Source organism: Elaeis guineensis, chromosome 1 (genome assembly GCF_000442705.2).
Source record: "Elaeis guineensis isolate ETL-2024a chromosome 1, EG11, whole genome shotgun sequence".
In the NCBI taxonomy this organism is placed as follows: Eukaryota; Viridiplantae; Streptophyta; class Magnoliopsida; order Arecales; family Arecaceae; genus Elaeis; species Elaeis guineensis.
In genome coordinates, this window is record NC_025993.2 from 15,269,615 (window position 1) to 15,292,767 (window position 23,153).

Consider the following 23,153-nt stretch of genomic DNA (forward strand, 5'->3'; position numbering starts at 1 on the left):
ACTGCAGAAAAGAACAGAAAAATTCCAAAATTACCAATGAATTTTTGTACTGATTTTATAAATTACCTAGAAGTAGAAATTACCTAATTGAACGCAAGTTGACTTTTATCAATCATAATGAAATATTTATTGTGCTTTTTTCCTTTTTGTTTCTCAGGCTTCCAGCTACTAAGCCTCCATGCTTCTCGACTACAACGGTAGCAAAGAACAGTGCACCTCGCTAAAATCTCCAAAGGACCAAATGTCAGAAGGAACGAGCAGAACATGATAAATATAGCACCACGACTAGAAAAAAGTTAATTTGGTTATGAGACAAAAGAAATCGCAATTACAATGCAACTAATCTATAATGACAGGGGTTCATATGAAGAATGCCCTAGCTTTAACTGACACATCATCTATAAGCCAAAAAAATTATCTTTTTAATTCTAATTTACTCATTAACTGCTCTTTGCCAGTGAATATAACACACCTATTCACTCCTAACTGGTTATTTTGGGAATTGTGTTGCATATTTGTTTAATTACACTTTATTGTATAAACAACACATTGGACATGCAATTGCCACAAGTAGCACAAAATCTCAATACACTCGCTCTAATAGAGAAACCTTCTTCTTTTGGTTTAGTCATCTCTATGTCTAAAACGATGTATCAATCAAAAGTTGTGGGGGTGCATTTATTAACTTATAAAATTTGGAATAAAATCCAGAACAATATAGAATAACAATCATCCATCAAATGTTTACTCGCATGTACATTACACGTGCCAAAGAATTTTAGAAAAATACAAAAGATTTAGTATTATGATTGCCATCATTTGCTTCCATAAAGGCAATGCTTGGATCGAACAATTTATTGAAATTGTCTTGATACCAATTGTTCTCAACCAGTTGACTTCGTCAAGCATAAATGCAAGGTATCACCGAGTGGACCCTATCTTTTGATCTTCATGTTTTGTGTTGCTCTAACGCACAAGAGAGCGTAAATAAACCCACTAATAAATTGAAATTATAAACATCCTTTACTAATACATGTGATATGGCCTACTAATAAGTGTAGAGAATGAAGATTTTAGACCTCAAAACCTGAAAACTTATCCTCTCTTTTTTTGTGACAAAAAGGAGATTCTCTCATCTCAGAATTCTCTAGTTTGGTTGGATATATACAAAGATAATAGTAGCACTCTCAATCTTAAAGAGACCCAATAAATCATAAACACTACATGATAAGTGGAGTAATTTAATACCGTGTAAAAAAGATCTGTGTGACCTTGAAACCAGAAAACTTTCTCCTCTCTTTTTTGAGATTTAAAAAAAAAAAAAAGGAGACTTTCTCTCCTCAGGAAAAGTCCAGTTTGCTTGGTTAGATACAAGATTGCTACTTTTTTTCATGATCCTTCAAAATAGCACCTGTTCTCTAAATTTGCTAATTGTGCAGGATGGAAAGCTTACCTTGGCTGGCAGTTTTTACCAGAGACACCCTTTCCAATCTTCTGTGGTGTGTGGAACCCGAAAGATCTTTAATAACAGCACCCAGGGAAAATGGAACCAGCCTCATTGGATGAACCTGGAAAAGATAAAAAGAAAACCTAAAGAGAGAAGGGGAAAAAAGAAAAAAAGAAAGTTCTTTATTAAATGCTGCTGGCCAGAGACGGAAGCAATTTTTCATGAGATCTCACGAACATAGGAAATTCATACCAAATAAAACAAAACAGGCAATACCAAGAACCTGAAATATAGAAGACAGGACTACCAAGGGAACATCACAAAAAGATCAAATAACATAGCTGTAAATTTGTTTACCTTCTGGAGCTTATTAGCATAAAGTTCTTATAAAGCTTCAGTCATACAAAAAAAGGACAAAGGGCCTCCATGTAGTCTCCAAATGAGAAATTTGCTGTAACTCGAAACTCCAAAAGGAAGATATAGAAGTTGATGAACTTAAATAGCCATAGCAGCATATATTACCAGAAGAAACAAAGGCCTGAAAATGTATTACTTCTTGAAAAATCAACAACAAAACTAGTTTTATGATTTGTAATTAATGTCATCATTACTTAATTCACAAAATCAGGAGTGAACTTTGAACTGATCTGATGCAAAGTAATAATTGTAAATACATAAATAGTTGCTAATACTATTTTAGGAGCCGAAGTAGAGTTTTGAGGGTGCTTTAATGGTCTGTCCAGTTTAAGAGTATTTTAACCATTTTGATTTTCCACTGCTGATCAGGACTTATTTACGACATATTCTGGATCATTTCCGTCTTTGTCCTATTTCTATTTGTAGATATGTTCCAGGGATTTTTGGAAAAGGGACATGAGGTGTCAAGTTGGGTTAGCTTGGAAGTTTGATTTTGATGCAAGAAGCTTCTTCAAGAAGTCTCTAGCTTTTAAAAAGTGCTTGAAGCATTTTCAAGGGGACTTTGGCTATTGTTTTTCTCTAGAGCTGCTCCTCTCCCAGCTTGGGTTTCAAGCATTGGAAGCAAGGGTTCTGAGGAGCCGACCAACCAGCATCTTCCATTTCATCTGTCAATGAGTCATGAGACATGCGCATCACAAGCATTGGAAGCAGAGGTTTTAGGATTTTTGGCTGCATCACAAGAGGCCTGCATCCTGCCACTATTCTTTCTTCTTTCAGCTGCGAAGCTTCAGATTTTAGGTATCTTCTTTGATCTGATTTGGGTTGCTATTGCCTGTGGGAAAGGTTCTCCTTGTTGTTTTGGACTGGTTCTGCTCCTATATCATACCATGATGCATTGAAAAGCCTAGTTTATCTGCTGTTTAGTGAAGTAATTTCTCTAGTACACATAGATTAGTTTATTTTCTCTATCAGTTTGCTTCAAATTGGTATTAGAGCTAGTTGTGTCCTTGTGGCTGTACATTGTTGTGTTTCGTTGGGTGCTGGAAAGTATGGGTATAGATGGCTACAAAAGGCAGATGAGGACGTGACCAAAGGGCGTTAAGATTACGCTACCGTTAAGATGTTTCAAGAGTTGCAAAATCCAAAATCTTTTACTCATCCAGTTGCTCAAGCACTTGGTAATCGTGGGAACAGAAATGAACAAAAGGCCAGATGATGTTTGGGGTCAGAGGATGATAATAACTCAGCATGTCAAAGAGAAAATGATAGTTTTGCTGATGGGGACAGATTGAATTTAGAGAGATCTGTTCAACAGAATGCTAGAACACCATGATGGGAAAACCAGATTTTGCATGCTTTGCAGAATAAAAAGGCATACGGTGTTTAGGTTCAGATTTTAGACTTTGCTGGAGAAAAAGATGAGGAATTTCTGGATTGGATTGATAGCATTGAAAGTTACTTTGATTAAAAGAAGTATCAAAAGAAAGGAAGGTTAAACTTGTTGGAGCAAGGTTAAAGGGGACAGGCTTCTGTTTGTTGGAAAGTATCAGAATGAAAGGGAGAACAAATGGAAAAATCAGCAGATGGTCCAGGTGGAGGAGCAACCGACAATGATCTACATTCACATATACTTGCAAGTGCATGCATACACAAAATTTTGTGGACTCAGTCCACGAGGAGAAGCCACAGAACAGTTGTGTCATGTAAAGAAATATATGCAAGTTGTAGAATATATGATCCATACATATCCAATACATATATACAGATAAATAGCAGATGGTAAAGACAGAAGATTCAACAGATAACAAACTATAAAACATGAACATAAAAATATTTCTCAAAGCTGATCCTGACAGATTGGTGTCAGCTTTATTAATTCTCCTTTGCCAATCATTCCTATTAAAGCATGTAAAAAAAACATATGAAGTATAAAATGCATAAAGCTGCTATATCAAAATTTTTCCCTACTTCCGCCACCCAAGTGTTTGCAATGCAAAGGACAAACAAATTATCGCCATAAATGCAAAGAAAAAGGGGCAAAAACGGTACTATCACATTAAAGGAAAACAAGGTATCAAATTATTCATTTTGAGACAAAAGAAAGTCATGCATATAGTTTTCTTATTAGATAGATTTAAGCTATATGCTAAAATTTCTTAGTGAGCCATCAGTTTTAATCTTTACATATAATATGTAATTTATTTTTGGGAAAATTACAACAACATCCCTTCATCTTTTCGCGATTTGCAGTTACACCCTAAAATTTTCAATTTTTTCAATTAGATCCCAATACTTAGTTTTACGTAGACATGAAACCCAGCTGTCCATCCGAGCTCTAACACCGTTAACAGCATGTATGAAATGACTAAATCACCCTGGAGGAGATCCTATTTCCCAATTTATTAAATGATTTCCCAACTCAGAGACACATCTTTTAGGAACAAAGTTCATGGAAGAAGAGATGCGGCTGTGTTTCCTCTTCCGAGGCTGCAGCGCTGTCTCCTCCGCCTCCAATGACTAGGACACAAACTTCACTGCCTCCGTCCTCCTCTTCGCCATCATCTCCCTCTCCCACTCCCCAACCCTCTCCCTTTTCGCTTGGGCATGTCTCTCTCTCTTCCTCACCCCCTTTGCCCTGCCCTCTACCACCGATGGCGACCCTCCATTGGTTGCGGCTCCCTCCTTCCCGACCTTCCCGCCAACCCCGTTGGCCACTTCACCCCAATGAGCCTCGAATGGGGATGCATTTGAGAACTGAGAGGTTTGAGGGATTCCACTCTCTCTTATCTACCATGAGGAACCTCTTCCTCTCTGGATCCTGCAACGAAACCAAGCTTCATATATTCAATCCTCAGTCATGGTTTCAAGTTGAAAAGGGAAGCTCTCAAAGCCCTTCTTTTGTTCTCCTATAAGCTTTTGTTATCTCTTTTGTTTCCTTTTCCTCTAATATGATTCTTCTCATCGTTTTTTCATTCCTCTAGATAAAGGAAAGCTCTATTTTCTTCCATGCTCATGTGCCATCTGGGGTAATGGGAAATGTGCTTTTCCTACTTGAAAGATCCCTTATTTTTTTTCCTCCAACTTGGGTTGTAGCAAGGATAGATGGAAAGATAAAAGGTGGGTAATGGGAAATTTTTTTATCCTTAAAAAAAAAAAATCTTCTTTCTAATTATTTTCGAACATTTTATGCTTCTTGTTTTCCTTCTTGTTCATCATTATATATCGGTGTTACATGAGAGTTGAGATCAAAATGGGAACTCCTCTTTTGGACAATGGTAATAGGACATAGCTTTGGTATAAGAGTAAGATAGTGGAAATGTAGGTATGATGAAGTGGCTTATGTTGTAACTTCCTATCTATCGTTATATTAGAAATTAGAACAGATTAATTGCACCAAAACAACAAATTGCTTTCCAAAATAACAAAAGCTTTTCTTCCTCTTCTTTATGCCTTCACCTTCATCCTCTGCTTCATTCTATTCCATGCCTTCATTGCCATCTACTGCTTCAGAATCATCAATGTTAGGTTCTGCTCTTTCCTTCTCTCTCTGTCTTCAGTGCACTCAACCAAATCTGGCAAAATACAACCAATAGAAAGAGGACTAGGGAGGGAAGTGTATTGGGGTCTAATCGAAAAAATTTGAAGTTTTAGTAAGTGCAAATCACAAAATGTTGGAGTGTCATTATAATTTTTCCAAAAAATAACCCTTCTCCCCATCCAAGATGGAAGGGTATATATGGAATATAGTGCATGAAATTATGTCACGTGTCAATCATATGCTCATAGATCCTAACGAAGATGGACAGATGGGGTACATTGCAACCAAATCTGAAGTTTTGAGGTCTAATTGAAAAAACAATGTTCTAGGGTGTAAGTGCGAATCACGAAGAGTTGAGGGGGTGACGCTGTAACTCTTCCTTTATTTTTTTATCACAAACATTTTATTCATTATCTATTCTTTGCAAGTGCAGTACAACACATTTGTTTATGCCAGAATAGCTATTTTGGGACTCATGCTGAACATTAACTTAATTATACCTCGTTGTAGAAAGAATATATGTCACATGCATTCACTTAGTTCCCCGCATAATGCAGGGACTTGACTAATTATATTCGATCTACTAATTTCTTTCGAGAAGAGACTTTTCTTCAATAAATTAGATCTTTAATCTTTTTGGTAAATTATCTCAAAGGAGGAAAAAGGAAAAGAAAAGCTATCAACCAAAAGTAGGATTGCATTTATTAACTTGGAAAATAAGGAATAAAAATCTAGAATTATATAGATCATAGCTATCCATCAAATGTTAAATCTCATATTTATTGCACATGCCAACACTACTATTTCAGAAAAACTTCAGAAAAGATTTTATTATGATTTCCACAAATTGCGCTTCTAAAGAAGTAATGATTTGATCAAACAGTTTACTGAATGAAATCACTTTCTTGATACTATAGTTCTAAACTAGTCCAATTTCCCATGTATTTATGCATGGGATCACCAAATAAGTGGATCGTCTCTTTCAAGCTTCATATTTCATGTTCTTTTTCTGGCTATGAGAAAGGAGGACAAGAAAGATAGCCTTGTCGATTTTTAAGAATGAATACTTGCTAGACCTTCTAAAAACCCAAAAATTTTCCCCTCTCTCTCTCTCTCTCTCTCACACACACACACACACTCCCTCATGTGAGAAAAAGGATCCTCCCTCTATGTAGATTGTTCTTCTTTTTTTGTGAGAAAAACAGGAAAAGAAAAAGTCCAGTTTGCTTAGTCTATTTGCCGATTATTCTGATTTTTCTTTCATGTCCTCCACACAAGACTAACTACCACATATCTAACTAACTCTGCAGTACGGAAGCTTACCTTGGCTGGCAGAGGTCTAATTTTAGAGCCCTCTACATTCTTCTGTTCTGTAAACCAGAGAACCTAAAAAGATCTTTAATAGCATGAGCAGATAATGGGACAGGTAGTGCCTCTTCGGATAAACCTGTCAAAGTCAAAAGAAGAGAAAAAAAGAAAGAAAGAAAAAAAGAGATAGAAGTTTGTTAAATGTCAGTGACTGGAGATGAAAGCAATATTTTGTAAGATCTTCGAGACCATAGGAAGCTTATTTAAGATAAGATAAATGAAACACAAAAAGGCAACCAAACTAAGAAACTGAGATACGAAATAATTGACTTAATATGCATGTCCACGAACAAACGAAATAAAAGAGGGCGATACCAGTCAAGGAAACGTCAGGAAAAAAAAATCAAATCACAGATCTCTAAACTTGTTTTCCCTGCACATATTATGAGCTTAAAAAGAGTGGAAGTGATACAATGAAGAAAAGGAACTCCACCTAAATATATAGCTTCAGATCAGCCAAGCCAAGTAGCAGGCTACTCAGATTTGCCTAGCTATATGAAAGAGCTAATCAAGCTCTAGCTGCTCAATCCTAGTCCCTATTTAGAAGCCTCTTGTCATATGAGATCCTATGGAGACAAATTTTACTGGCATTCTAAGCCTAGACATCAAATCACATGCCATTCCGATAATGGATATGCATCAGATATCAATACTTGTCAGTTTCTTCTCAGACACGAAATCCTATTTTTCAGTTTTTTTATTAAAAATATTGCTCTGGATACTCACTCGAGAAATTCCCCGTACCTCAAAAAAATTAGGGGGAGGACATTTTCTTTCTTGTTCTATGTTAGCCTTTTCATGCTGAATAGTCAATTTATGGTCTAGAAAAAAAAGGGAGCATCGCAATGCACGAGGGTCTCGCCACTACAGGTCTAACGAGGGTCGGATATATGCAGCATAACCTCCATTTGCAGAGAGACTATTTCTGTGTATCGAACCCATGACACCTAGGTCAAATAAAGCAACCTTAGTGTTGCGCCAAGGCCAGCCCTCATTTTATTATCTATGATGTTAATATTTAAATACGAAGTGTGAATTGGGCTCCATGGATTTTAATAATGCCTAAATGATGAGATTGTATAAGTCAATGCTATCGTATAAAGCATGCACAATGCCATTTTGACAGCACAATATGTTTTCTGGATGCTTTTTCACATACATACATATACACACATATGTATATATTTGTGTATGTTTACATATGTGAATGTATAAATTACATATGCATTTATTCACATATCATAGCCATATCCTGTCCTACTCTTTCAAGATTTGTCATATCGACTGAACCATAATGACACATATCCCATACCAATAGTCGTGCTTCATAGCTATTCAACCCTTCCCCACCCAATTTTCCTTATAGTGGAGCTTAAGAGAAGATGTTCAAGCTTTGCTTGTATGAGATCTGAGCAAGCTTGAACAAGCTTCTTACTGAGCCAAGCCTCCTCCATGTTTTCGCAAGCCTTTAGCTTTGAGGCTCAGCTTGTTTATATGCTGAGGAAACAAATTTTGTCTGAGCTCAGTGTATTTCCTATCTAAGCCAAATCCAAAGAGCTTGTAGCAACCCAATCCGGAGTTGTTCACGAACATCTCGGCACATTTGCAGTCGTACTTATATAGTCTCCGAATAATGTTGTAACTCAAACCTCCAAATAAAAAAAATACTACTAGAACAAGAGCTTGACAAAATGTATTACCTGTCAAAAAATCAATGATGAGACAATAAGTAATTGGTACAATCACAGATTCAAGTCCTAGCAGGACACCAGGACGGGATACCATCGCATGTCTCAGGACAGAACGTCCTGCTAGTATCCCAGCATCCCGATTGAGACGTCTTAGGACATCTTCTGTCCCAAGTGTTAGGACAGGGTGGGACAGCAGCGCGTCCCATTCCATGAAAAAATCGGGACGGGATTGTCCCATGGGATTTAAAACCTTAGATACGATCATCATTACCCAATTCACTAAATCCAAAGGGTTACATTTTTGTTACCACAAGACGTATTGGCAGCTGTAGATCATTTAATTTGAATGGAATTCATATCATATTGACACAAATCAAACCAATTTGCAATATGCTTCAGTTCGTACTAATTTTTTAGCAAATCAGAATTTCTCCATGAAGACTTAATTAAATAATTTCCAGATATAGTGAATTGCCCTATATAGCTTCTTGTAACTCCTCTATAAATGTTTCTATATGATTTATCTCATATATCTTGATACATCTAAACCAAATTTCCTAAAAAATATTTCATAAATGAGATGTTATTATCAGTTATAGTCCCAACAATACATGATCCTGGTAGGAGCAGGCTGGGGACAAACCTAACCTTTGGCTTTTTTTATATACAAAGTGGTTGCCTCAAGACTCGAACTCATGCCATTGCACTTGTCAGCCAAGCGTCTACCATTGCACCAAGAAAAGGCTCCTAAAAAAATACTTCATTAATCAACATAAAAATTTGATGTTCTAATACAAAAATTAAATGAAATTGAATCTGATGTTCCTACTGTAGGAGAGGATGAGCAAATTGAGAATTATGAATCCAAACTGGATATGGGCAAGCCAGTGAATCAGGTACCTATAGAGAACACTAATTGATAGGCATGCATGTGAATACATTTTCTTCTCATCATATGATATTATGTCTGAGGTTGTTAGTTTACTTGGCTTTGATAAGTCAGTACAGACAACTGATTCTTTGATCTTCAGAACTGTTTTGCTCCTCTTCAAAACTTGTTTTACACAGATCTAACTGACAGATCATAGAACCCGAAATGTGGCTCATACCAAACACAAACCCAAGCCCACTTAAAAAGCGAAAAGTAAGGGGCAAAAATCAAAAGCTGCATATAGTGAGGGCAAAAAAATTGTTAATGCTCACAAATGTATTACTTCCCACAAGCAACACTATCTTTCTTCCATCGTCAATGGTTACTATCTGATTAGGAATTATCAACCAAAAAATAAATTAGTAATGCACATTAATTTTCAAAGGTACCTGGACTAAGCACAAGGGGCACCTCTGTCTTTGTTAGGTCCTAACAGGACTTGATAGAAAATCTTGTGTTATTTGGACACTCATGTCCAGCTCCTAAAATCCTATTGGGTACATATTGCATCAGATACATGTCGAACACTTGGAGACAATAATTTTTTTTCCATTGCAGTTTTCGAAAATTGGTTGAGAGATAGATACTTCCAATAACGAGTTCAACCCACTACAAGTCCATAACAATGTTAAAAATGAGCTTTGGTTCTTTTTCGAGATTGATCAAGAATGTGGATATTAATATAACTTTGTAAAAAATCATTTTCCTAGAATCCTGGAGCTAATTAAGTTTAAATAAGAAACATTTACATTTGAAGGCCTCAACAACTAAACTCTTATAATGTTTCCTTTGGCACAATATTTATACATATATTTTATTAAACTCTTTTCTACATTTTTCCTTGTCTTCCTCCTCCCCCCCCCCCCCCCACCCTTTCCCCTCTCCTCCTCTTACCAAGTCAAACACTTAAAACATGTCCCCATATTCAATTCTGACATCCATGCTCTAGCAAAAACCTCTCTAGCTATTAACCTTCAAGCTAATAATGCCTATTGCAATTCATATCAGCCCTCACCAAAATGGCTATAAACCCTGAAGCTTGATCTTTAACTCCCAAACCAGCTACCCTCCAAATAAATTGTTGTTTACAGACTATATGACCAGAGTATTGAAAGAAATTAATCACACCAACATCAGAATCAAAGTTAAGGCAACTGAAACATGGGAAGCCATAGTTCAAACAAAAAAGGAAAACTCCACATGCACCATTATGAGCAAGTTGTAAAATTTTGACTGAAGCCAAACCCTTCAAAGCAAATCAATTTAGGCCAAGACCAAGCCAAGCTAACCCTTTGGGTTTTGGTCAGGTTTTGCTGATTTCGGTCAGTTCTAGCTGATTCAACCAAAATGACTGTTTTTTTTTTTTTTTTTTTTTGGGTTTGGGGGGCAAGGAGAGGGGGGGGGGTGTTGGGGGGTGGTTTGGGGGTTAATGCATTTTAACTTCATCATATAATCAGGTCACACATTTATTTATGGCTATAATGATTTAATCAAGGTTTATTTTCATCTAAACTTCATCAATAGAAAGTAAAATGTGATCTTAATGTTTCTTTAAGTTATAAACAAGTAGCCAATATCTCAACACTATTAGAACTAAATATGGTGACAAGCAATCTCATTTTATCCTCAGCTCCATCAATAATCCCAAACATGCTTCAATGACAATGATTTGCATGGCCCACCCTGCAACAGCATATGGTACTAAACAGGCATATTTAGTTAATAATACACATTTATATACTTGTTAATTTATGCTTGATTAAGTGATGTTTGGTGTTCTACCAAATAGGTTAGTGCATTAAACTTTATATAGTTTAAATTCAACAAAACATTACTAAAACTGCATAAGTTATTATCATAGATAACAAAAGGTGTAACAGCAAAATGATGTGAAGTAACATGCCTCGATTTTTTTTTCTTTTTTTAGTTTTTTTCTGTTTTCTGACTAAAACTACAAAATCGGAGCAAAGGTGTGAAAACCAAAACCCTACCTAGGGAATTGAAACCAAAACTAAGTTTTAAAACCTTGATCATGAGGCCTAAGTCTATGAGTAGAAGGCATACTGAGGCTATGTTATGTAATAGAATTATGTATAAATTCTAAAAATATACCATCCATATACATATATACAGATGAACACGGGTGAAAAAAGGAAACAGATGATTCAATACATAACAAGAGCATCAAAGCTCATACTGAATGAATCAGCTACTAATTCTCCTTTGCCAATTATTCCCATTAAAGCATGTAAAAGCCAACACATAAATTAAGTATAAAATGCATAGTCACATACAATTTTTTTTCCTACCTCCACGACCCATGCATTTTCAATGAAGAAGACAAACCAACAATAGCATACATGTGAAAGAGAAAATGACAAAAATGGTACGACTACAGTAAAGACAACAAGGTATGGAGTTCGAAGGTGAGCTAAAATAGTACATAAGGTGCACAGTCATCACTAAAAGTGTCACAAACACCAAAAGTTATAACCATGGCCCATTAGCAAAAGCACTATATCAATGTTTAAGCAGATTTACAAGCGAAGCTACATGAAGCACTTTTGGTATCAAAAAGCAGCACATGAAAATTAGAGTACAAGCCTTAGAAGTGACCTAATCTCTCCTGACAAAGCCTTGAGCACATAGCAATATGATAAGGTGATGCTGATTGGCAAACCCAGCAGAAACAAAAAAAATAAAAAGACACAATTTATCTTTATGAGGAAACTGGAAAAAAATGAGAACACTGGCAATTTAAAGCAAAGTGTGAATTGGCTGACAAATTGAAACAGTGGTACTGACAAAGTCAATTAGTGTCAAGGTTCAACATGATGCAGTATTAAAAAAAATAATGTGATATTGTACATTGAAAGAACAAGTGGCCAAGGCACAAGAGACACCACAGACAGCAATAAAAGAAGCTAAGTTTTTGTTATTAATCAAACACTAATTGTGACTGTGGTGACAAGCAAGTGTCAAGATTTGAGAGGTTGACGTGCACAAAGTGAAAGTAACAAGAAACTAAGCTGCAAAAATGTCGAGATAATGGTGACAAAGATAACTGATGTGGAATGTTATAAACCTAATCTCTTCTGCTAAATGCGTGAAGTAAGTTTGTCCAAAAGAAGGTCATCAAGTATGAGATAAGAATAACAATGTATTTCAAGAGTAGTAAGATAAGAAAAAATACAAGGGCCAAACTGATGTCTCGATAATGGAAAAGATGAAGGACAGCACCAACAAGATATAAAATAGCATCACATGAGACCAAATCTAAGCAAAGAATTTATGAAGAATAAATGTGATATAATAATTCAGAAATTCAACATAATCAGTCAGAGGAGGGATTAATCAGAATCTAATATAATATACCCAGGGAATCATCTAATGTTGCATATCATATTTGAGGACCTGTACATGCATGTGTTTGATCCCACATCGGCTATGCAATGGATAGATTTTAGGTATTTATACAAAACCAAGAAAACCAAATAATACCTTCTGGCTAGGCTTTTAAGGTAAGATCTACAGTTGTTACAAATAGTGCCCGAGTTGACCCGACACATGGACCATGTGGACTAGGGGACACTCCAGTATGGGCCCTTTGGAGCTGCCCATAGGCCAATCACAGTGTTTGTGATTGAATTTGATTTGATCCTTAGCTTGCCGATGATGCCAAGGCTTAGACAAGGGGGAAGTTTCTAAGAACCCGTTCAGGCATATGTTTGGCCCAACATCAGCCATGCACTAGACAAATGTTGAGTACTTATTCAGAGCCAAGGAACCCAAACACTACGTTATGATATTTGTGTGTGTGTTTTGTTGAACAGAAACCAATCAAATGTATGATATTGAATCTTTGCATAGAAAAGGATGCAAAAAAGCTATTTTGACACAAAACAACAAATGAGACATAGGATTGATATGCCAATTTAGGTGACTAAATTATAAAGTACACCAAGGAAGGTTGGATTGAGAACAAGGAAGCAAAGGATATAAAATCTAGCAAAAGATTTAAAACTTATGAAGCAAGATACAGTATCCATAATAAACTAAAGCTATAAGCCTAGAACAACAATAAACATAGGAAATGTAGCATACAAGAATAAGGAAATATAACTTGTGAATGCCAGAGAAATACAACTCTGTTTGATACAAAATTTTGAAGGGATATAGACAAGTTAGAAAGATTTGGTAAAACTCCAAAAGCCAAAATAAGGGTCCTACAACAAGAATGAAATGAGAATCCTCAACAACACCAAGTAGCAAATGCTTAGTGGGGCAAACATAGTAAAGGAAAAAGAAAAATAAATCAACTCTTTAGATAGGTAGCAATGTCAATGATAAATTATTACAAACACAACTATTGAATAAGTTGCACACAAAATCGGGATAATAAGAAGATGAAAGAATTGGCTGGGTTGGAGATGGCACCACTGATGGAAGGAAAGAAGAATTATTTGATGAAATTGGCGGAACATAACCAAGAGATAGTCAATAATAAGCCTAGTTATGCAATTTCCAAAAGCTTGACCGAGTTCAAAATCAAAATTGACGGCTACATTTAAGTGGAGAGAAAACCATTGGTGTACGTACCCAAGGTCCTATATCTAGAAGAAAACAAGATGATTTTTTTGGGGGGAAGCTAACAGTTCCACAATTTATCGAAAGTGCATAATGCTAAAATGAAATCAATGCACTATTTCTAATAGGAAGAGAGTAAAGTTTTGAAGTTTGCATTTCACTCCCTTCAAAACATCAGATCTAAATCTTATTTCACTAACAGGGTTCGCCGTACCAGGCCGAACCGCCCGGTACGAGGCGTACCGAGCCGGACCGGTACATTACCGATCCGGTTCGGATCTTTTTTTCGAAAAACTCCCCGAACCGCACCGAACCGTTCGGTTCGGTCCGGTTCGTGTCCATACCGCCCAAAACCGGATGGTATGGATCGGTTCGGTACCAGTTCGGCGTGAACCGAACCGTGCCGACATCCCTACATATAAAAAGTGGGGAGGGAGGAGGGGTGGGGTCGGAGAGCTTTTAAATGATTGAGAGGTGTTAGAGTTCTCTGAGAAGTCTCAGAGAACTTCCGAAGCATATGAAGGTCTCAACGAAACCGTTGAGACCTCCGAAAAATTAGAAAAAAAGATTCTGTCAAATTGTAGGAGTGGTTCGAGAAGAGGTAAGATAATACGTTATTTTCTTAGTAAATATTTTTTTTATTTTTATGTTAAAAATAGGATAAGAATGAGAAAGAATGAAAATAAGAGAAAATCATGCCAAAATCTTATGATTTTGGTATGATTTAATTATATGTGATAGATCTTTGAAAGATCTACACGATGACACCAAAATTGTTAATTTTCATTAATTATGTATTTTTTAAATATTTATTTATTTAAAAATTTAAAAAAAATAAATTTTAGGAAAAAAATTAGAGTTTGGGAATCATGTTTAGAATAATTCAAGGTACTTAAATCTAATTTCAATTTTTTTTCAAATATTTATAAATAAAAAAAAAATTAATTATTTAAATTAAAAAAATTAATTATAAAATAAAAAATATATAAAAATAGTGTTATATTTTAGTTAATTTAAAAATATTATTTGAAGCATATAACATATTTATTTTGAATTTATAAATTTTAAAATAATTATTAAAATTATTTTAAAATTATATATAATTATTTTAATTATCATTAAACTATCGTGTTTTGTTATACTTGCATATATTTATAAGAAAAAAATTTAGAGCATGACGTTCGTTCACTTTAATTAATCAGCTATTTTATAGTATATATTTATTGATATAAAAATTATTAAAAAATTAAAAAAATAAAAAATCAGTGTTAGTTTTGAAATTGAAAATAATGTTTAGAATGATTCAAAACAATTGAAATATTTAAATCTAACTTGAGATTTTTTGAAATTCTTTTTGTAAATATTTAAATAGTAAAAAATATTATCAAATAAAAAATATATGTAATTAGTGTTATATTACAGTTAATTCGAAATAATTAGTATTTTGTTATACCTGCAGAAATGAGTAAGAAGAAAGATCCAGAGCGTGACATCGGTTGGGATCATGGCGAGATGCTCTCGGCTTGGCATCATTGGAGATGCAAATGGTGCAACACAGAGTTCAAGGGAGGAGGGGTGACTAGGTTGAAACAGCATCTGGCTAGTGATTATCCTGATGTGTCCATGTGTCGGAAATGTCCGCAAAAGGTCCGACAATTGATGAAAAAGCACTTTGCTGATTCGAAAGCAACGAATGAAAGGACAAAGCAGAAAAAGACCGAAGTAGACCGTCGAACTGTAGAGCCACCTTCTTATCACTCTAGAGAGTCAGAGGAGGCTTCTACTCCAGATGATGAGGAGGCACAGATTGAGGCTGCCATTCAGGCGAGCTTGGCGGATCAGTACCAATAGGAGGAGATGGTCCGGTACAGAGAGCGATTCGGATCATCATGCTACGAATCAGGATCTGAATCAGCGACTAGTAAGGGAGAATTCGAGTTAAGGAGGACTACCTCAGTCAGAGAGTCTGGTGGTAGAGGGAGCAGATGCAGCATTGTCTTCTTTGTTGGAAGCTTTTGACAGTAGGAGGAAATCCTCCAAAGATATTCCAGCAAGAGCCAGCATTCAGGATTTGGATCCACATGCTTTGCCCAACAAGGATTCAAAGCAGCAGAGAATTGACAGTATGCTGAAAAAAAATAAAAACAAGGATATGTGACAAGCTATTGAATCATGATTTCATTTCAGCCATATTCCAGCAAATGCAGCAGCTAATCCTTACTACCGATTTGCTATTTCAGCCATAGAGGCTGCCGGCCAGGGTGTAGATCCTCCAGGACCTAAGGACATTTATGGTCAACTTCTTGACAGCAACAAGGAGGATCTGCAGAGATGGATTGCTTCTTACAAAAATAAATGGCTTACATACGATCTGACAGTGATGTGTGATGGTTGGATAGATCCTACTAGGCAGAGCATCATTAATTTTTTGACATACTGTGATGAAAAAATATTTTTTTACAAATCAATTGATGCTTCAGATAAGATGCACGACGCCACATATATCTTTGGTCTGATGGAGGAGGTGATTGATTCAGTGGGTGAGCAGTATGTCGTGCAGATCATCACAGATAACGGACCACAATATAAGACTGCCGGAGAGTTGCTGATGGAGCAGCGACCGCAGATATACTGGACCCCATGTGCTGCACATTGCATTGATCTTATATTGATGGATATCGGAAAGATTCGCAGGGTGCAGCAGGTAATAGAGATTGTCCAGACCATTACTAGATTCATCTACAACCACACATGGGTTCTTTCATTGATGCGAACGTATACTGGGGGAGAGATCTTACGACCGGATATCACACGGTTTGCTACCAACTACATAGCACTTGATAGTCTTCTTCAGAAGAAAACAGCCCTACGTCAGATGTTTGTCAGTGCCGAGTGGCAGGAGAGCAGATATGCGGGACCGACACTGATGGAAGTCATGTGGAGAACTTGGTAACGAGTCAGTCATTTTGACAGCGGGCTGAGAAGATAGTGAAGGCTATCAAGCCTTTATATGAGGTGCTTCGCGCCGTGGTCAGCGAGAGATACCCCCAGATGGACTTCCTATATTACATGATGGAGAGGACAAAGAAACAGATCAGTGAGAATGATCCCAAGCATGCTCAAGACTTCATTAACATTATTGAGCGCTGTTGGGACTATCAGATGGACAGAGATTTGCATCTAGCTGGTAAGTTTGAATTCAAGAATATTTTAAAATATTTTTTCGAAGCATGAAAATAAAATTGTGCTTAATCAGTCTTGAAATTTATCTGCAGCTTATTATTTGAATCCGAGATTTCAGTATACTATTCCGGAGATAGATATGGATAGCGAGCTTCTTGCTACTCTTCGCAATGTCATATATAAGATGGTGCTCGATCCAAAAATCGCGTCGTTGTGTATGCAAGAGGTATGCTAGTTTAAAACAGATGTAATTATTCAACTGAATTTGATCTGATATATTTATAAATAATAAATATATTTTGTTTCAGACGAAACAGTTTAGAGAGGGATCAGACAGTTTTGGAGTCTCATCAGCTGTCGTAAGCAAAAAGCAGATGAATCCAGGTAAATTACATATCAATAATGAGTAATATAGATTGATATATAATTTTGCTTAATAATATCATCAAATTTGATATGTAATTTTGCTTTTGTAGCTGAATGGTAGATTCATTTTGAAACGTCAATAGAAAATTTGAGACATATGGCTGTCCGTATTCTTTCTCAGACGGTCTCTGCTAGTGGCTGTGAGCATAATTGATCTACTTTCGCCCTTATCCACAGCAAACAAAGAAATCATCTGACACAAAAATACCTCGACGATCTTGTATATGTTCACTACAATCTGAGGTTGAGGCTAAAATGTATTCAGGAGAAAGTTCAGTTGAAGTACACTGATCCGACGCTGGATGATTATGCCAACGAGGATGACGATCCGATCATCGGATGGCTTGCAAGTCAGCAGCAGGAGCCAGAGATTGATGAGTCAGGATCCCCTCCATGACCAGCCAGTGTGATGGCGAGGGAGATCAGGGTGGATCCAGGGCAATGGACACAAAAAAATATTCCACATAGGGTTCCAGCTGATCAGCCGCAGTCTGAGGGGACACAAGGGACTCATTCATCACATGACTCGCTATTCGATACATCTTCCCAGAGATTCGAGCGAGAGATGTATAGACGATCCTCCCGACAGCCAGCAAAAAGGCATCCATCCTCCCAATCACAGGAAACTCAGTCACAGAGGGGCACAAGGGGAGAAAGAAAAAGACAGTTGTACGTGCACCACTCTCGAAAATACAAGAGCTTTCTGGTTCAGATACAGACACCAGAGAGAGTGATGATGATACTGGTAGTAATAGCCATGGATCTGATGATCAGGGAGAAACTGAAGGACAGGAGACCACCGTTTCTGAGACACAGCCACAGGATGATATTCGATTCACCGATGAGTCTTAGTTTACGCATGTCACACAGAATAGGGATCATGGTGGACGAGTCGGTAAAGATCGTGGGGAGCCGATTTCATATAGACGACGGACTCCTAGAGGTCGTCCAGCACATGATGCAGCTGCGGACGATCTTGCACGTGGAGTAGGGTCCATGGATGTATCTGGATCATTCTCGCATTATGGATCCTATTATCCACAGCCACCTTATGATCCATATGCATATGGTGCATCCGAGGCATCATCTTCTAGTGGTTACTACCCTATGCAGTCTGGAGCATCTTACGGATCAGATTTTGCTACTGGCATATTTGGATGGACTCCTTCGCAACCGTACCATCATCTCGAGGATACTTCTCAGAGTCAGAATTTTAGCGAGAGGTCTGAGATGTCTTACAATCCAGAGAGGATGCCTTATGGGATGATGAATATTCGAGAGTACAGTGCAGCTTGACTAGAGGATTGAACTGATATCCCTTCAGATTATGTTGATGATCCAGACATCTACGAGCGTCATAGACACTCGACAAGAAATTAAATGCAGAGTACATCTTAAGGTTCGTATATCAGTTATTGCGCTTTGTACTTAAATATTTAGATACATTTTAATGTATATTTTATATATTTTTTCTTTAATTTTAAGATGACATAGTTGAAATAAAATGTAAATAAATATATGTTTGAAATTTTGGATCAAGAGTTTTTGTACCGCAACCTAACTCCAAATTGAACCCAAATATGTCAATAATATACAATATAATGCCATATTGAGATTGTATTTATCAATTATTAACTTCAAAAATTCAAACAAAAAATTTGAAAATCAAAAAAAATATTGTGTACCAGTACCGGACCGATACGCCTAGACATACCGTATCGATATGGTACGGTACCGATACCGTACCATACTGATTCAGTACCGGTACGCCATCCGGTACCGGTACAGCGAACCTTGTTCACCAACAATTTTTTTGTTTGCCAAGCAGTGGCGTTAATAGACATTGTGTTCAGAAAGCATTAGGTGGAATTAGCACGCATACAATGATAGGGAGGCTGACAACACAGCAATCCATTGGTGAAGATAATGAATAGCCTGAATGCATCTGTAACAGCACAACTCATGAGTTTTCACAAAAGTCATGGGCCAACAACCCAAAGCCTTAAACCATTAAGCATGAGAACAAGAATCATGTGCAAAATGCATTATCCTTGGAGAAAACAGCCTGCATAAACGGTGCATGCGTATGAACAATTTAAAATATGTTACTTTATATCCCATGGGAAGATATGAGCTATAGAGTTTACAGTAGAATAGGCTGTCAAACTCTCTCACTAAAAGTCAAACTACAATATGCATTCATAACATCTTTCATGATTTCTTAATGATAATTAAAATTCATAAACACGACAATCTGGTTCCTTTTTAAATAATTATTGAATCAATAGCAATTTATTCAGATTCATGAGAAATGGCACTAGTCAAGCAGCTATCGAGACATAAATCTTCTATCAGACAGCACAGCCAGCTCTATGAGATAAAGCTAAGGCAAATGGTCAAATTAACCTAAAATAATTTTGTAGCCACCTATGAGGAAAAGATATATAAAATATATCATACTTATTCAGCCAACCTATAGATGAAATCAAAAAAAAATCAGGCTTGTCCGATAATGTTTAGCAAAGATATATAATCAACCACACTTATATGGATAGGTCATGTCCACACCAAAAAAAATGTATAAGGAATATTACAAAAGTGACACTGTTTACAAGCTGACTACTTCTACAATTAATAGATCCCACTAATTAGCACGGTATGACAAGTAGTAGCACAACCGATAAAGCCGAACAGGCATAGAGGACAAGATATATGATTCAAACAAATCAAAAAGATAAGTCAGTTTCTCATGTAAAAAGAAAAAAAAAAAAGCAATGTAAAGGTTTAAATAAAAATTTGTCTATGAAAAGGGAAAGGAAAGGTCTGATATCACCAAGAGGTTGAAGTTCAACAAGTGAACCTCTCAACAGGTGGTGAGTGATATCACGTAGTCTTCTATAAACAGTCAATTCACATGTCACCTTCAAACAAAAGCTTCATCTTAAAGACTGAAATCAGAAAATTGAGTATCCGCCCTCCTCCCTTAAAATTGTACCTTGAAATTGCATTCAGTAAAGCTCCAGCTCTAACTCCTTGTGCTTCTGTTCCAATGACAGGCGTTCATTCTCAAGTTTCATCCTTTCATTTTGCATTCTTATCCTATCCAATTCGCTGTCCTTCTTCTTACAAAAATGCTTCCATTTGAATCGCCACCTCTCTATCTCCAACATCTCTGCCTGAATATGCAGCCTTTGTTCTTCCAGCTGAATTGCACGTGACCTAATCGGCTGCTTCTGTGCCCAAGAAGCACTAGACTCTTCAGGGAATACTTGGTTCACAACAAAAGAGGAGCTTTGAGAATAAGGTCTTCTAGGATTGATTTGAGGGCCCAAAGAGTTTGTAGAATTCAAATCTTCATGCACCAGCCCTTGCTTCATCCTCTTTGGAAAGGACGGCCCTCCAATATCTCTAAATAGCATGTCATGCTCCTCAACATCATCTTCCCCATCATCACTGTCTTCTTGATCATCTTCATCAAAATAATCTTGTGCAGCCCTTTTTGTGTCATGATCATCACTAATTTTCAGAAGCAACTGCACAGAGCGCTGAACTTCAGGATCAGCAGGTAGATTTATGCGATTCTTGTTATGGTATGAGCACATCTCTTCATAATAAAGATGCTTCGACCTTAAGATCTTCCTTGCATCATCTTTTACCTTTTCAGAAATGGAAGGCATGTAGTCTAATAGTGCAGGATTCTCCACAATCTTGCAAGATGTGCCTCTGCCAAGAATTTCTGTAAGCCTCTTGTACCTTTTATTCAGATCGTTAAACTTGTCTTCACACTGTTGGGGTGATACATAGCAATTTTTCTCAGCCATGACTTTTGACACCAACTTCCACTTTCCTTTTTTCTGTAACATGGTGAGTTTTCTCTTTGCACTACTGTTAAGTTCAGTAGCATCTTCATTTAAGTAAGAAATCACGGTTATGAGAAGCTTAACCATTCTGTCCGTCCACTTCACCCTCTGCCAAGGAGCAGCCTTCTTCTCTCTGCCACTTTCATTGGGAACATCAGCTCCATCCTCAGTGCCATCATCCTCACTTGTTGAGTTTTTGCCATAATCAACCTTATCGTAGTCATGTTCGCACTCACTCATCTGACCAGGCTGACAGAAAATACTGTTCATTGGTTGATGAACCATTGGACCCTGATGTTGGGACAGGTTTGGATGTTGCTGCTGATGGTGAAAGCAACCATGTGGGTGCTGTTGCTGATGCATCGCCATTGAAACTTCGAGAGCAAATGCACCATAAGGAGAAGACCCTGGCATCATGTTTCCTGCTGATACATTCCCCTCCATCAAGAGATAGCACACAGATCGTCAAAATCAAAGTTACACGGCTCTCTCAAAACTTCTTCTTGGAATTTGGAATGGATTTCCCAGTTCTAAAGTATAGCTATTGAGATTTCAACTCTTTTAATCAGATTGTTCACAAAACCAACTAAGTGTTCAGCTTTCTGAATCACTGTCGGATTTATGCTACAGGAAAAACTCCTCCTTGAAGCAGATCAGTGAAAAACCCCAACATACGCGTTAAAGCCTACATGTACAAAAGATTTTCAGATCAACAACCAAAAAAAAGCACCGAAATCCCGAATCCAATTTAAATCGGGGAAATAATCAATCTAGCACCACAAATAATCTCCATTTGCCTCAAAATCTAAAATAAACTAGGATTTTCACGATATTTCTTCCGATTTCTCCAAAAACACGATGACAGATGCTCAAAAAAGGCACCACAAGATTGAAATCAAAGCGTAAAATCGAGATGACAAACAGCGTTCGGTCGATGACTTACTATGGATCAGACCGCCGACATCGCCCGAGAAATCGAAGTGCTCGGGGCGAGAGCCATTTCAGGAGCTAGGGTTTTTCTCAGGGTTTTGGACTCGCTCCAGTGGCCGAGCAGGGGGCCGGAGGAAGTGAAGATACTCGAAATGTCGAGTGTTCCTTACCCGGTATTTTGGGGGCGGGGTTGACGTCATCAGGGCCCACATGAAGGCTAAGGGAACGCTGCAAACGCAGTGGAACCCGGAGGGCGGGAGCGCCTGCGCATGCTCCGAAGCGCGCCGGGTGCTGCCCTGGGCCTTTTTTTTTTTTTTTTTTTCGCTTGTATACTTTTGATAAATAATATAAGAATTAAAAAATAAAATATCAAATAATTTAGAAAAATATTTATTAAAATAATTTATAAAATAAATATATTATGATTAGCCATATATCTCGCCTTCCGATCTACAATATTATTAACTTCTCTTAAAGGCATATGCCACTTCATAACGATGTACATTAGCTCTTCATCCTCGGACAATTATTTTTAAGAGGAAGGATACCGATCTCTAAAGACGATGAACCAAACGGCCGCTTAATAATGTCAAAAAGTCTTCCTCAAGGATAATATAAAAAATTTTTAAACTTCTTGTTATATATGACATATCTTTTCATGCAATACAAATTTTATTACTATAGTATCACATAATCTAACATCGCCTGCTGCAACTAACACGTCATTTATTTTTCTAATGACAAAAATCATTTTATCAAAATCATCTTAATTTAA

General features: G+C 37.0%; 1 protein-coding gene across 10 annotated transcripts; it reads right to left on the reverse strand.

The window, feature by feature from the left end:
- Nucleotides 1-22,674, reverse strand: LOC105038013 (uncharacterized). Of its 10 annotated transcripts, none has more exons than XR_012138113.1 (5): nucleotides 22,392-22,674; nucleotides 20,584-22,133; nucleotides 6,726-6,849; nucleotides 1,454-1,568; nucleotides 13-220 (listed from the first exon to the last, which is right to left on the reverse strand). XR_012138113.1 is itself a non-coding variant. In XM_010913679.4 (3 exons), exon 2 carries the CDS (start codon nucleotides 21,890-21,892, stop codon nucleotides 20,597-20,599), a length of 1,296 nt encoding a protein of 431 aa, XP_010911981.1. In that variant the 5' UTR covers nucleotides 21,893-22,133; nucleotides 22,392-22,674; the 3' UTR covers nucleotides 654-6,849; nucleotides 20,584-20,596. The 10 variants fall into 10 exon arrangements, 1 of the variants encoding a protein (XP_010911981.1); XR_012138112.1 differs by lacking the exon at nucleotides 13-220 and adding an exon at nucleotides 654-966; XR_012138107.1 differs by having other exon boundaries at nucleotides 1-220; nucleotides 1,454-6,849.
- Between the last annotated feature and the right edge of the window lie 479 nt (nucleotides 22,675-23,153).